The sequence below is a fragment of the Panicum virgatum genome, chromosome 4N (assembly GCF_016808335.1).
Source record: "Panicum virgatum strain AP13 chromosome 4N, P.virgatum_v5, whole genome shotgun sequence".
Lineage (NCBI taxonomy): Eukaryota > Viridiplantae > Streptophyta > Magnoliopsida > Poales > Poaceae > Panicum > Panicum virgatum.
The window spans coordinates 2,643,574-2,658,608 of NC_053148.1; the positions used below are offsets into that span (position 1 = coordinate 2,643,574).

The following is a 15,035-nucleotide window of genomic DNA, read 5'->3' on the forward strand; positions in this document are numbered from 1 at the left end:
TTGCGTTCGCCACCAAGGCTTTCGGCAAGCAAAGGATATGTGGCGTCAAGTCACCAAGACAAAGGCCACCTCCACCGTCTCTTTCAAAGCATCACCAACGGCACCGTCTTCACTATCAGAGCTTCTCACCAAGAGGGGTCTCCTTCCCCGCACAAAGTGTCGTTGCCGCTCCACACCAAGTCGGAGGGTCACACGACGAGTACAATGATTACTTGCCGCAGCAAGACTTATCTCAAGCTTTCTTTCTCAAGAGCTAAGCCTAAACAAGTGCTAAGCACTCCCACAAGGGTGCTTAAGCTTATATGATGTACAATGATGCTCTATGGTGGTTGGAGGTGTTCTTCAAGTGTAGTAGGCTTCAGAAACTCCAGCACCCCCAAATGAGGCGTGGGGTGGCATATATATATATATAGCCCAACCCCTCAAACTAGCCGTTGGAGGAAAGCTGACAGAAAAAGCTCGTAACGTCGGTTAATCCGATGCTCCTCCAATGGCCATCGTCGGTTCAACCGGTGAAGGTAATCTGCCCACTTGAAAAACTAGCCGTTAGTTATACAGGCAATTAACCGACGTACCGTCGGTTTAACCGGTGAATGTAACTGTCCCATGATTCTTGAAAAACTAACTCTCTGGACAATTACACCGACGTTCACTTTGTCTTCATCGCCGGTTTAACCGGTGCCTGTAAAGCTCCTGCTGCTTCTTTGGCCTCCAAGTCCATTACACCTGTGAGTGTAAAACACCCAACGCCGGTTAATCCGGTGCCAAACCCTAGCTCGTAGCTTCTGTATTCATTGCACCGATGAGTGCAATTTGCTCATCATCGGTTTAACCGGTGATAGCAAATTGTCTTCGTTTTGATCTTTTCGACTTGGATTTCTTCACGGTCTCTTCAATTCTTGTCCTTTGGACCGAAGAGGTTTCAGGGAGCTGCCTTGAGACCCGCGAGGGGCGGAACCACCGTAGGTGCGGCCCTTCGGGCCTAGCTACACCGACGAAGCCCCTCCTCCATGGATTCGCCGCCGGAGCCAGAGCGGAGCGCCGACGGGGCGAGGAAGAATCCAGAAGGACTTATTCTGCGGCGCCGCCGGCGCCGCCGCCTCGCCGCCGCCACCAGGAAACTAAACCTAGATTCACTAAGACCTAAACTACGAACCACACCCCCAGCCGGTAGGAAGCCAACGGTCTCCGCCACCTCGTGACGCCACAGGGGGCGTCGGAGGTGGAAGAGACCGCCGGCGAGGACCGTCGCCCTCTCTTTCGCCTCTCTCAACAGTAGCAGGTAGAAGAGAAGAGAGGGTTCGGGAAACTCCTCACTGTTCCCGTTGCTAGTGCCTTGCATGTCGCAACTGCCAGGTGCTGCTGCTCCTTTTTTTTACTCGAGCTGCTCATCTCATTGGGGTGCCAATTGGTAATTCATTAGGTGCCCCTCCAAACCTTTCTAGTTCAAAATTTTATAATAATTCTCCAAAATAATATCTCAATTTAGAAAATTAGTATAAATTTTTGAACTAAAGAGGGTTGGAAGTACAGTCACCCATTTACACCCCTAATCTCATCTACCGACTCCCGTTTTGCTTTGCCACAACGTCGAGTGTATCTCAAACAACCATAGATCAGACCGTTGCAGATACCTGATGATCCTTGCACCATGCGACCATCTGAAGCAATCAACAGTAACACACATGTTTTATTCCCTTTCTAGCGCGCTAATATATTTCGTATGTTTGTTCATGTTTGATGGTTCTAAAAATAGCTTTTGATGAATCAGACCCTCGAGTTCTAGCTTTAGCTTCCGGAACAAAAACCAACAACCTGATCCTGATGAAACTAAACCAAACGGTGCAAATCAAGTTCAGAAAAAGTCTTTGTTGGCGTGGGTTCAGAAAAATCGAGTAGCAGATTAATGATTTTTTCGTACAAGAAAGTTAGTGAACCGATGGTGAGTGAATCTTAGAAAATGTGTTAACACATGTGGAGTTGTGAACCACTCAACCTCAAGAATTTTTTGTTGTTGAAGAAAGCTCAACCTCAAGAAATAAACACAACACAAATACTCAAGGAATAAAGCACATCAAAATCAGGCTGTTATGATTCAAGAACCACCAATGTATAGTGGACTCACCGATATTTCGTTGACAAGTCGTGAAATCGAAAAGAAGAAGAAGAAGAAAAAAGAGTAAAATGCACTGGGGGTCCTTAAACTAGTTGACATGTTCTGTTTAGGTCCATGAACTTCAAAAATGCATTTATAGGTCCACAATCTATTCAAGTGTGTCACTTGAGGTCCAAAACATCTCTGACCAGTGTTGACCGCATACGTGGACCGCCACGTCCGATCCACGTGGCTGCTGGCCGCCACGCGTGCTCCGCCCTCCCTCTCTCTCTCTTTCTCTATCTCCCCGTTCTCCCCCTACACAGCGCCTCCGCCTCCCATTTCTAGCCGGCGCCGCCCCCTCTCTCCCCCCTGCGCCGCTGGCGAGGCGAGCCGCGGCGGAGGGACCGGAGCCCCGGCGAAGTGAGCCGCGGTGGAGGGGCCGGAGCCCCGGCGAGTCGAGGCTGGCGGCGGAGGGGCCCTCCTGCCCGACGCCCCGGCGACCATGTCCTCCTCTACCTCGCCGGCGCGGAGCTGCGGCGGGCGAGCAAGGCCATGGCGGATCTGCGCGCGGCGGAGCTCGGCCGGCCATGGCGGATCGGCGCGCTGTCGGATCCGGCTCCCCCTCTCCGGCTGGCGTGCTTCGGCGGCGGCGGGCTGACGCGCGGCAGGTCGAAGCGGCGGAGCGGGCCAGGACGACGCTCAGTCGGCCGCGGCGAGGCAACGTCGCAGGCGGCGGTGGGGAGCTCCGACATACTCGTCCTCGCAGGCGGCGTCCCCTGCCCCCAGGCGGCGGGGAGCTCCGACATCCTCGTCCTCGCAGGCGGCGGCCCCCCTCGAGTTCGGCCACGGCTCCTCTCGTCGACGACGGCAGTGGCGCCGCGCGCGGGCCGGCGGCTGGCCCCTGCCCCCAGGCGGCGGAGCCGCACCTGCCACCCGGCCCTCCCCGGCCCGGCACCGGGCAGCGGGGCTCCGCGCGCGTGGGCAGACGCCGGTGGGGATCCTCCGCGCCGGCGGCGGCGAGCTGCACAGCGGGGCGGTAGAGGTCCCTTCCAGGCGGCCCTCGCGCAGCGTGCCCTGCGGCTCCGCACGACGCGGCGGAGAAGAACGGCCCCTGAGCGGCGTGGATGGCGGGCCTTGTCGCGGCGTCGGCGTTCAAGGCGGGTCCTCGCGGCGGCCACGGGTCCTCGTGGATCTGCGGCTGTGGCTGCCCCTCCTCCCTCCCCTGCATGTGGCGCGGCCTGCCTGCGCGCGGCGGCGCGGCCCTCCTCCTCCTCGCGGGTGCCCCTGGAGGTCGCCGCCGCCCGCTGCCTTCTCACCGCCGGCTTCCCCTGCTCCCTCCATCGCCGAGCTGCGTCGCCCTGTCCCCTGCATCCCCCGCTGGCGAGGCTGGGCGGCCGTGGCGAGGCAAGGCAGAGCGGCCGCGGCGGACGTGCTTCCCTCCCCTGCTTCTCCTCCCCTGTGGCGGCGGAGCGTGGCGGGGCGGCGGCGAGCGAGCCGAGCATGGGCGCGGGGCACGGAGGCCGACGCGGGGCGCCACGTCGATCGATAGCGTGCAGATGGCAGGCTCGCGGCCAGGGTGCGGCGAGCGGCCGGGGCAGGCGAGCGGGCCCGGCGCGACGCGGAGCAGTTGGGAGCGGTGGTGGCGGGACTGCGCGTGCGGGAGAACGGGGAGAGTGAGAAAGAGAGAGGGGAGGGCGGAGCACGCGTGGCGGCCAGCAGCCACGTGGATCGGACGTGGCGGTCCACGTAGGCGGTCAACACTGGTCAGAGGTGTTTTGGACCTCAAGTGACACACTTGAATAGATTGTGGACCTATAAATATATTTTCGAAGTTCATGGACCTAAACAGAACAGATCAACTAGTTTAAGAACCCAGTGCATTTTACTCAAGAAAAAAAATCATCAATCCTCATGTTGCATTGCACATCACAGTGGACCAGGACCCCCGTCCTTCGGCTCTGCACGCGGGCCCTACAAATACTCCCTGCCTCCCCTGCTTCTCTTCCCAAATTTGCTTCCCATCTCCGCTCAGATCTGACCCCGCACCCAACCCGAGGCCAAACCCCCCCTTCCCTCCCTCCCAAATGGCGCACTCCAACGGCGACGCCGCCGGCGGCGACGGCGAGGCCGCCGCCCCGGTGCCGCGCCCCCTCGCGCCGGCGCGGAAGGTGGCGCTGATCACGGGCATCACGGGGCAGGACGGGAGCTACCTGACGGAGCTGCTCCTCTCCAAGGGGTACGAGGTGCACGGCCTCATCCGCCGCTCCTCCAACTTCAACACGCAGCGGCTGGACCACATCTACCACGACCCGCACGCCGTGCCCTCGTCCCCGCGCCCGCCGATGCGCCTCCACTACGCCGACCTCTCCGACTCCTCCTCGCTCCGCCGCGCGCTCGACGCCATCGCCCCCGACGAGGTCTACAACCTCGCCGCGCAGTCGCACGTCGCCGTCTCCTTCGAGATCCCGGACTACACCGCCGACGTCACCGCCACGGGCGCGCTCCGCCTCCTCGAGGCCGTCCGCCTCGCGCGCAAGCCCATGCGCTACTACCAGGCCGGCTCCTCGGAGATGTTCGGCTCCACGCCGCCGCCGCAGAGCGAGGACACGACGTTCCACCCGCGCTCGCCCTACGCCGTCGCCAAGGTCGCCGCGCACTGGTACACCGTCAACTACCGCGAGGCCTACGGGCTCTTCGCCTGCAACGGCGTGCTCTTCAACCACGAGTCCCCACGCCGCGGGGAGAACTTCGTCACGCGCAAGATCACGCGCGCCGTCGGCCGCATCAAGGTCGGCCTGCAGACCAAGGTCTTCCTCGGAAACCTCTCCGCGGCCAGGGACTGGGGATTCGCCGGGGACTACGTCGAGGCAATGTGGCTAATGCTGCAGCAGGATCAGCCAGGTGACTACGTCGTCGCCACTGAGGAGTCCCACACCGTAGAGGAGTTCCTGCAGGCTGCCTTCGGGTATGCCGGGCTCAACTGGAAGGACCATGTGGTCATTGACAAGAAGTACTTCCGGCCGGCGGAAGTCGACAGCCTTAAAGGGGACTCGACCAAGGCGAGGAGGGTGCTCAAATGGAAGCCCAAGGTTGGATTCCAGCAGCTCGTTGAGATGATGGTTGATCACGACATTGAGCTCGCCAAGAAGGAGAAGGTGCTTGTGGATGCTGGTTACCGTGATCCCAAGCAGCAGCCTTAGAAACAGCACGAATGCCCTCTTGCTCTGTTGGAGCTTGAATTTGGGGATTGTTGCCTTGTAGCTCATACATTGTGGTTCTCAAAGTAGAGGTTGACTGAGGTTACTATTGTTATTCTTCTTGGGTCAGAAATAAGGATGCTTGCAGTTTGATCTCACAGTATCTTCATTTGCATTTTCCTCTATGTTATGCGCTTTAACCAAATGAATGAATGATCCGTGCAATTTTCGGAGAGCATACTGTGTTCTTGATTTCTGCTGCTGATTTTGAAAGCAAAATTGTCCTTCTTGAATGCTTCAGTTTGTATTGTTCTACTTCAGCACATGAACTTCAGCATGCAGGAAAGTGAATCTCCACTTCTCTGGTCTGAGGTTCAATGGAACAGCCACCCTCATGCTCCTATCTTCATCAATGGTAAAGTCTTCAGTTTAGCACCCAGACTTCTTACTTGTCTGCATTATGGGAACTGGAGTATTTTTTCCTGATCTGAAACCAATAACAAATCAACAGTGCCGCTGTATAGTTTTTTTTTAAAATAAATAAAGCCGAGAGAGTTCATATATGCTCCTTGCACAATGTGCTTCATGACAAGCACTGAGTGTTGTATTACCTTTTGGTCATCCAGCTGCTCAGATATCTATAAATACCGGTGAAGAAGCATAATTTGTTTTCATTTTCTGAAAGTACGGTGCTAAATATCTGTGCAAATTCATTTCTAATGTAAATAGAAGAAATGTTTTAATCATCCCATGATGTATTCTGTCTCATGGGTTTTCAGTTACTTATAACTCATTATTTTGAAGGACATACTGCTATAGGCTCTTACCATATGTTGGTGTAATTTCTCAACACCAGTGCTGCTTGAATGTTATTTTTTGGCGAGTTTGTCCCAAAATTTTTAGTCTGCGTAGCATTTCAGGCCTGACTATTGTGTGGCACTTTTAGCACATAGCTTCAGTCATTTGGCAACTGGATTATTCTGTGAGTTTATCTGAAATATTCTATTGCATAAAGAGTTAACTAACGTCCTGTTTAGTTCCCAAAAATATTTTTCTACAGTACCCATCACGTCAAATATTCGGACATATGCATGGAGCATTAAATGTGGTTGAAAAAAACTAACTAATTACATAGTTTAACTGATTAGGACGAGATGAATCTTTTAAGCCTAACTAATTCATAATTAGATATTAATTGTCAAATAACAACGAAAGTGCTACAGTACCAAAATCCAAAAAATTTCGCGAACTAAACACAGCCTAAGCCCACGGAGGCTTCACTGGGTTAGGTAGTGCAGTATCTGCATGCAGGTTAAGTGTCACATGCATGTAATGTGTCTATCGGCAATGTTCTTTTCTTCTAGTACCATTCGATAATTTGGCAGTATGCTAGTGCTATTGTGCAGTACGGGATGTACCTCATCCTTAATTCAGCTTGCTGTCCAAAATGGAGTGTCAACTTGGTAACACAGGCCCAATAGTTTTTACAGACTACCATTTTCCTCCAACGAATCGCGATGCATACAGTATCTAGACCTTGGTACCATTACTACTTTACAAGAAGTCTGTATAATTCTTTAGAACCAACACATTTGTTGCAGTTATGGAGTTGTGGATGCATGACTAGGTCCAGTATCATTCAAATCCTATATCAGCATGCAGGTTTCTCCCTTTTCACAAATATTTCTTCAGAAAGAATTAAATTTTTTTCTAGTAGATGTTTACTAACACTCAGACCATAGTGTAGCAGAAGTATTCGAGAGGAGTTTAACGCATGATTTTTAGTTACACAATTTCTATTTAGAAATTACTCAAAAAATCCCTATAACTCTAAGATAACTTGACCATATCTCCATTTTATCTAAGAAAACTATATCTCCAATATAAATTGGCTGTAAGCCTGTAACTAGAGATGCGAAAATAAGGTGCTAGAGCCCATCTTGTCATGTTCAGCCCATACACAGCCCATTTAACCGCTTCAGCAGGCCCGACACAGCCTCACAGGCATCGACATCAATATTCATTCGCCGTCGCAGAAAAAGAAAAAAGAAAAGAAAATAGAGTCCCCTGAGAGCGGCGCAGTCGGCTGTAGTCGGCCGCCGGCCACGCGCCCGGCCGTGAACCCTAGATGACGCCGGCGAACGGTGCATCAGCGCCAGAAGCGGTGGTGGAGGCAGCGCTGCCCCCCGAGGTGGAGTCCGAGGCCGACGCGTTCCAGCGCCAGGTCGACGACCTCGTCTCCAAGACCGACGTGGTAACCCCCTTTCCTCGCCCCTAGCCCCGTCTCGCCTAGCGTCGAATTCGGCGATTAGGCCGTGGGGATGCGTCGATCGGAATGTGCTTTTGGGGGAATTTGTGAGTTCCTTTTACTCGCAAGAAGAATTGGGCGCAGCCGTTCTGAGAATGAGGGTTATTGCGATGTGTGCTGCAGCTGGAGAGGCAGGTGAACGAGGTGGTGGACTTCTACGATGGAAAGAAGCACGGCAGCGGCGGTCGTAAGGGCGGCAGGTATGGGGCATACGGGAGGGGGATGCCCGACCTTATGCGCCAGTTCGGCGTGATTTTACGAGAGGTGATATTTCTCGAATTTGTTCGATGCACCTTTGTTCATCTTCGTGCTTGTTGGTGTAGCTCACTATTCTTGCATCATGAAGGAACCTCTAGAGTCTAGAAATCTGATCGATTAGAACTGTAAACGACCTGAATGCCTGATAGATCAGACCATCCTGATTCCTAATGAAACATGTGAGGACCTAGATTATTATCATTGTGAGCGCCTGAGCATATGTCTTAGATTATAAGTTTACCTCTGCGGTCTTTGGGTGAACTTGCAGATAATACTCTTGGGACATACTAATGAGGTTCTTTAGTAGTGAAGGGGGTATGCAATTGCAGCTTTTGGAAGTGGTATTGATAAGATCATTTGGGTAATTAAAATACATCTTCTATTGAGGCATAAATGCATCTTTGTTGTTGATTGATTGTATTCAAGGTTCATCACGTGCATTAAGTTAAAATACCTGATATATCTAGCTTGCAGATACTTTGACAAAGGAAAAAGTTTTAACATGCGAATAGTTTGCTGCATGTTCTGTAATTTGCACTCAATCTTCTTGATTTTCATCCTTACAGATCACCGATGATAAGGATTCATGGCCATTTCGGGAGCCAGTGGATGTTGTAGGACTGCAACTTCATGACTATTACAAGGTAACGACTAAGCCTGATAATGCATTTTTATCCCTTATTGCTGTACTTAATTCATATTGCGATAGTAATTTTGATTACAAGGGGATATTGTTGTAGGTTAGTAAAAATGTGAATCACTATCGATGTTATGTCTTTAGTGTAATCTCGGATATTCACCTGCAATACAAAATCTTATGGAAGTATACGGACTCGACCTTGATTAGGGTCCACTTATCAGTTTTGTACAAGTATATATATATAAATCTATGCTGAACAGATTGTGTATCGGATACTTATCAGTATTGGACACGTATGAGATACCGTTATGCGCTGGGTATTTGGCCGATAAGTATCAATGGAGTATCGATACAAATAAATATGAGATAATTCGATATGTGAGCCGATATGTACTGGTCACTTTGTGGGTACGTCCCAGCTCACCTGAGCCAGTCGTTACCAGGGAAGGAGGGAGAAGAGAGAGGATAAGCAGGAGAAACAGGCCAGGCCGCATGCCTGCACCTGCCCTCACTGCTGTTCCTGCTGGTCCGGCACCTGTGGCCATAGCAGCTTTCTTCACCCCTTGTGCTTTTGGGGGCGGCCAGAGTTGCTGCTGCTGCGTTGATCCATTGCGGGTGTAGTTGGGAAGGAACGAAGGAGACGGCATCCAGTAAGGAATCTATAGATTAGGGGAGAGGGGAGGGGCTTGCTTTGTCAGCTTTTGGGTGGATTGGACTCCTACTGAGTTAGTGGGATGGCTGCTCGGAGTTATTGTGGCCCATCAGTGCTTGTATTTTCCTCTTATTCTCTATTGTACATATTCTATCCTACATATGTTTATATGTGCCATATTATTTTTTTTGTTGTAAACTAAAACATTTTTTTTGGGAAACTGTGTATCCATGTATCCATATGTCTTATACCAATACATCCATATTCGTGTTATATAAATATGACACCTTAGAAGCAAGCGATTGTAGTGTGTGGTTTTTTCCTTCAGCAATAGTGCTTTTTTTTTCCTTTTCAAAATTCCATCAATGGAATTAATATAGCAGCTGACGTTCAGTTTATGATATGTGAAGTTGTGTCTTTGACCTATACTATCTGTTAGATGGTCGGATCACTTATAATGTCCCCTTTATTGCTTAGTTCAAATTGTGGAATCCTTGAAATTTAGCATGTATGTTTCTATATTTAGTCGTCTCAGCATAGCCGGTCCCAAGCCCGGATAAAGGAGGAGGGTTGCGTTAGGTTTTGGCAAACCAGCATAAAAATAGCCACTCTAATGGATTTGAAACCCACAAGAAACTCGTTGGGGCGTAACCCTCTTAGCGACGCGCTACATCGGAACCCGGGTGTGGTGATAAATGGGCAAGGGCCAGGTCGCCATCCCCCCAAGGGCGCGTCGTATCATGACCTGGGTACGATGATAAGTGAGCAAGGGTCGGGTCGTCACCTGAATGGCGCGCTACATCTACGCCCGGGTGTAGTGAAAAATGAGCAAGGGTCTTCGCACTTCCCTCGACGGGTGCGAAGGGTAAGGAAGCTAGCCGAGCCAATTAGGATTCGTATAGGTAGCTGGAGCGTAGGGTCCCTAACGGGTAAGTTGCGAGAGCTAGTTGATATAGCAATTAGGAGGCGTGTAAATATTCTATGTGTTCAGGAGACTAAATGGAAGGGCCAGAAGGCGAAGGAGGTTGAGGATACTGGCTTCAAGCTTTGGTACACGGGAGCAACTCCGGGTAGGAATGGTGTATGCATCTTGATTGATAGGAGCCTTAAGGATGGAGTCGTAGAGGTCAGAAGGCAAGGCGACCGGATTATCCTAATCCGGTTGGTAGTTGGAGATTCGGTTTTGAATGTGATCAGTGCCTATGCCCCTCAGGTAGGCTTTAGTGAGAGCACCAAGATTCAGTTCTGGGAAGATCTAGATAACATGGTTAGTACCGTGCCTATCAGCGAGAAACTCTTCATAGGAGATCTCAACGGTCATGTGGGTGCGACTAATGTAGGGTTTGAGCGTGTGCACGGGGGTTTTGGGTACGGTAGCAGGAGTCGGGAGGGGGAGGATGTGTTGAACTTCGCGTTAGCCTACGACTTGTTGATAGCGAATACCGTGTTTAAGAAGAGAAAATCCCATCTTGTGACGTTTCGTAGTGGACAACACTCGAGCCAGATCGACTTTATCTTTGCTAGGAGGGAGGATAGACGTGATTGCTTAGATTGTAAGGTGATACCTGGGGAATGTGTTGTCCCTCAACACAAGCTTGTGGTGGCGGACTTTCGTCTTCGGGTACGTGTCCACCGGGACAAACGTGCCAAGATTGCGAGAACAAAGTGGTGGAAGCTTAGAGGGGAAGCGGCACAAGCTTTTAAGGAAAGGATGCTAGGTGAGGGGCCTTGGGAAGAAGGAGAAGACGCAGATGATATGTGGCTAAAGATGGCCACATGTGTTCGGAAGGTGGCCTCAGAGGTGTTTGGCGTGAGTAGGGGAGGCAAACAGGAGGGGAAAGACACCTGGTGGTGGAATGACGAGGTGCAAAGGGCTATTAAGGAGAAGGAGTGTTTCAAGCGCCTCCACCTTGACAAGAGTGCAGCCAACATCGAGGGCTATAAATTAGCGAAGAGGGTTGCAAAGCGAGCTGTGAATGTAGCAAAGGGTAAGACGTATGATGACCTGTATCAGTGGCTAGGCACGAAAGAAGGGGAGAAGGACATTTATAGGATGGCAAGGATCCGCGAGCGGAAGACAAGGGACATCAACCAAATCAAATGCATTAAGGATGGGACAGATCGACTGCTAGTGAAGGATGAGGAGATCATGGATAGATGGAGAGAGTACTTCGACAAGTTGTTTAATGGGGAGAGTGAGGGCCCTACCCTTGAGTTAGATGACTCTTTTGACGATACCAACAGACGTTTTGTGAGGAGAATTCAGGAGGTAGAGATCGGGGAGGCTTTGAAGAGGATGAAGGGAGGTAAATCGATGGCCCCTGGTGGTATACCCATTGAGGTGTGGAGATGCCTAGGAGATAGAGCAATAGTATGGTTAACTAAGCTTTTTAATCTCATTTTTCGGTCAAACAAGATGCCGGAAGAATGGAGGAGAAGTATATTAGTACCTATCTTAAAAAACAAGGGTGATGTTCAAAGTTGTACTAACTACCGTGGGATTAAGCTGATGAGCCATACGATGAAGCTTTGGGAGAGGGTTATCGAGCATCGCCTAAGAAGAGTGACAAGTGTGACCCAAAACCAATTTGGGTTCATGCCTGGAAGGTCAACCATGGAGGCGATTTTCTTAATACGACAATTGATGGAGAGATATAGGGAATAGAAGAAGGACTTGCACATGGTCTTCATTGACCTTGAGAAGGCATATGACAAAGTACCGAGAAATGTCATGTGGTGGGCTTTGGAGAAGCACAAAGTCCCAACTAAGTACATTACCCTCATTAAGGATATGTACAAGGATGCGACGACGTTTGTCCGGACATGTGATGGCAACACCACTGACTTTCCTATTAACATAGGCCTACACCAGGGGTCAGCATTGAGCCCTTATTTATTTGCTTTAGTGATGGATGAGGTCACAAGGGATATACAAGGTGAGATCTCTTGGTGTATGCTCTTTGCTGATGATGTGGTGCTAGTTGACGAGAGTAGGGCAGGGGTTAATAGGAAGTTAGAGCTGTGGAGACGCACGTTAGAGTCGAAAGGGTTCAGACTTAGTAGGACCAAGACCGAGTACATGATGTGCGATTTCAGCGCGACTAGGCATGAGGGGGGAGACGTTAGTCTAGATGGACAAGTGGTGGTCCAGAAGGATACTTTTCGGTATTTAGGATCGGTGCTACAAAAGGATGGCGACATTGATGAAGATGTTAGGCATAGAATTTCAGCTGGCTGGTTGAAATGGCGGCAAGCTTCTGGCATCCTTTGTGACAAGAGGGTGCCACAAAAGCTAAAAGGCAAATTCTATAGGACAGCAATTCGTCCGGCGATGCTATACGGTGCTGAATGTTGGCCTACAAAAAGGCGACATGTCCAGCAACTGAGTGTAGCAGAGATGCGGATGTTGCGGTGGTTTTGCGGGCACACAAGGAGGGATAGAGTCCGGAACGAAGTTATTCGGGATAGGGTCAGAGTGGCACCAATTGAGGAGAAACTTACCCAGCATCGGCTGAGATGGTTTGGACATGTCCAACGAAGGCCTCCTGATGCGCCGGTGCGTAATGGGGTTCTTGAGCGGGTCGATAATGTAAAGAGGGGTAGAGGTAGACCTAAACTGACGTGGGATGAGTCGGTTAAGAGAGACCTTAAGGATTGGAATATTTCTAAAGAGATAGCTTTGGATAGGAATGCTTGGAGACTAGCTATCAATGTGCCTGAACCTTGAACTTATTTCTTTCGGGTTTCATCTCTAGCCTACCCCAACTTGCTTGGGAAAAAAACTATGTTGTTGTTGTTGTTAGCTGACCTGAGTTAGAGCTGTTTCTTTGGCTTGATTACTATTGTATGCTTACCAAACAATCTTAATAGGGACAATATTTATTTAATTATGTTTTCCTGAAACTTATTTATAGTACTTTTCATGTATTTACTTTATCTTCTTCACAGATTATTACCAAACCTATGGACTTCTCTACTATTCAAAATAAAATGGAAGGGAAGGATGTTACCACTTACAAAAATGTTCGAGAAATATGTGCGGATGTTAGATTAATTTTTGCCAATGCAATGAAGTACAATGATGACGAGAATATTGTCCACTTGCTTGCTAAATCATTACTTGAGAAATTTGAAGAGAAGTGGCAGCAATTTCTTCCTAAAGTTGAGAGTGAGGTAAAATTTTCTAGTCGTATATTTTTCTTTCTTTTGTTTTGTTATGGACATGAGTTGCCTTGCCCTTGATAAAAGCATTTCAGAACCTTTTGTTTTGTGCATCATATTTCTCTAAATGTGCTTGTAGGAAAAAAGACAAAAGGAAGAGGAATCAAAGGGTCTTCTAGCCACCAATTCTTCTCGAGAAGCAGCAATTGCAAAGTTAGCAAAAGATACTGATGATGAGGTATGATTTTTCGTCCATTGTTTGTTGTTGGGATGGTTAATATCAGTTCAATTATGTAGTTTTAGAAGCAAAATGTACAAATGTTCATAAATCTTCATTGCCTCATTCGGTATTAGATTTCAAGGATCTTATTTTATTGGCCCATGGATATTCAAGGCTTCTTCTTCTTTTACCTGCAGCTGAATCAGATCAATAAACAGCTGGAGGAACTCCGGAAAATGGTGGTCCACAGATGCAGGTATATGCTATAAAATGCTCAATTTCCTTTTTCGTTGCTTTGATTTTTTATGTTACGATGCCATCATACCTGCATAGCTGAATCACATGGTTGCTAAAATATTGATATTGTAGGAAAATGACCACAGATGAGAAGAGGAAACTGGGTGCAGGTCTCTGCCACTTGTCTCCAGAGGATCTTAACAAGGCACTAGAAATTGTTGCACAAGACAACCCAAGCTTCCAAACTAAAGCAGAAGAAGTGGATCTTGACATGGATGCTCAGGTAATGTTTTGTTTGTTTCCCTAACACTTGATCACCCTTTTTTTATCGTGGCTTGAAACTAAGGAAATAATACCACCTTCTGTGTTTCAACCTGAGAGTACCCTCGAACTATTTTGTGTATTTCTTCTGGTCCACTTTAACCGTGCTCCTTGATATAGAGCGAGACAACACTGTGGAGGCTGAAATTCTTTGTGCGGGAAGCGCTGGAACGACAGGCCAACGTTGCTTCTGGGAAGATGGACGAGAACGCCAAGAGAAAGAGGGAGATATGCAATGCCCTGGCCAAAACTGCTTCAAAACGAATCAAGAAGCAGCCTTAGCAGTCCAGACCTTTCTTTGACTGCCACTGATTGTTCAGAATGTTTTCGAAGTAGGAGTAGCCTTGGTAAAACATTTTTTGCCGTTTTGTGTGCAGTGGTCGTGTACATAGTATGCATTGGTCAGTAACTAGTGTTTCGAAATTGCAAAATGCCTGGTGATTGCTTCCTCTCGTGTCTCTGAACCCTGCTTTCAGCTGCAGAAGACATGACCTCAAGGTTCCTGAGATACTCTCTGTTTTGGGGCTGCGACTGTGAAAGGAATGGCTCTTCAGCAAACTTTTGTTGCGGGGCATGTTGACATAAACCACAAGAATTTCGCAAGAAATGGTTAAGCAGGGGTGACCCAGTTCAAGCTGTTTTTTTTAATTTCTTTTACTAACTCCAGCCTATAATATAATAATGCAAACACTTTAGACACAACAACTCGTCAACACGCACAGCACGGAGCATCTCGATCACCAAGCAAAGCTTCTATTATCCCACGGTAGACCAAGCAAAGCTTCTATCATCCCACGGTAGACCAAGCTTCTATTATCCCCTGGACTATCCTCCAACTATCCTCCACTGCCACCACACGCTGTCCACAACCATCGGCGACGGCCACCATCCTTCCTGACATGGCCTGCTCACCTTGCCTGCGACCACGGTCACCACCGTCGCC

At 49.3% G+C, this 15,035-nt stretch overlaps 2 protein-coding genes across 2 annotated transcripts; both read left to right on the forward strand.

Moving 5' to 3' along the window:
* Positions 1-4,106: 4,106 nt before the first annotated feature.
* Positions 4,107-5,533, forward strand: LOC120670718 (GDP-mannose 4,6 dehydratase 1-like). The gene has a single exon (XM_039950860.1). The coding sequence runs from the start codon at positions 4,183-4,185 to the stop codon at positions 5,296-5,298; it is 1,116 nt and encodes a 371-aa protein (XP_039806794.1). The 5' UTR covers positions 4,107-4,182; the 3' UTR covers positions 5,299-5,533.
* Positions 5,534-7,295: 1,762 nt separating this feature from the next.
* LOC120670411 (transcription factor GTE1-like) lies at positions 7,296-14,547 on the forward strand. The gene is made up of 8 exons (XM_039950496.1): positions 7,296-7,549; positions 7,727-7,867; positions 8,428-8,505; positions 13,102-13,326; positions 13,454-13,552; positions 13,732-13,790; positions 13,904-14,054; positions 14,213-14,547. The coding sequence occupies exons 1-8, from the start codon at positions 7,424-7,426 to the stop codon at positions 14,372-14,374; spliced, it is 1,041 nt and encodes a 346-aa protein (XP_039806430.1). The 5' UTR covers positions 7,296-7,423; the 3' UTR covers positions 14,375-14,547.
* Positions 14,548-15,035: the final 488 nt, after the last annotated feature.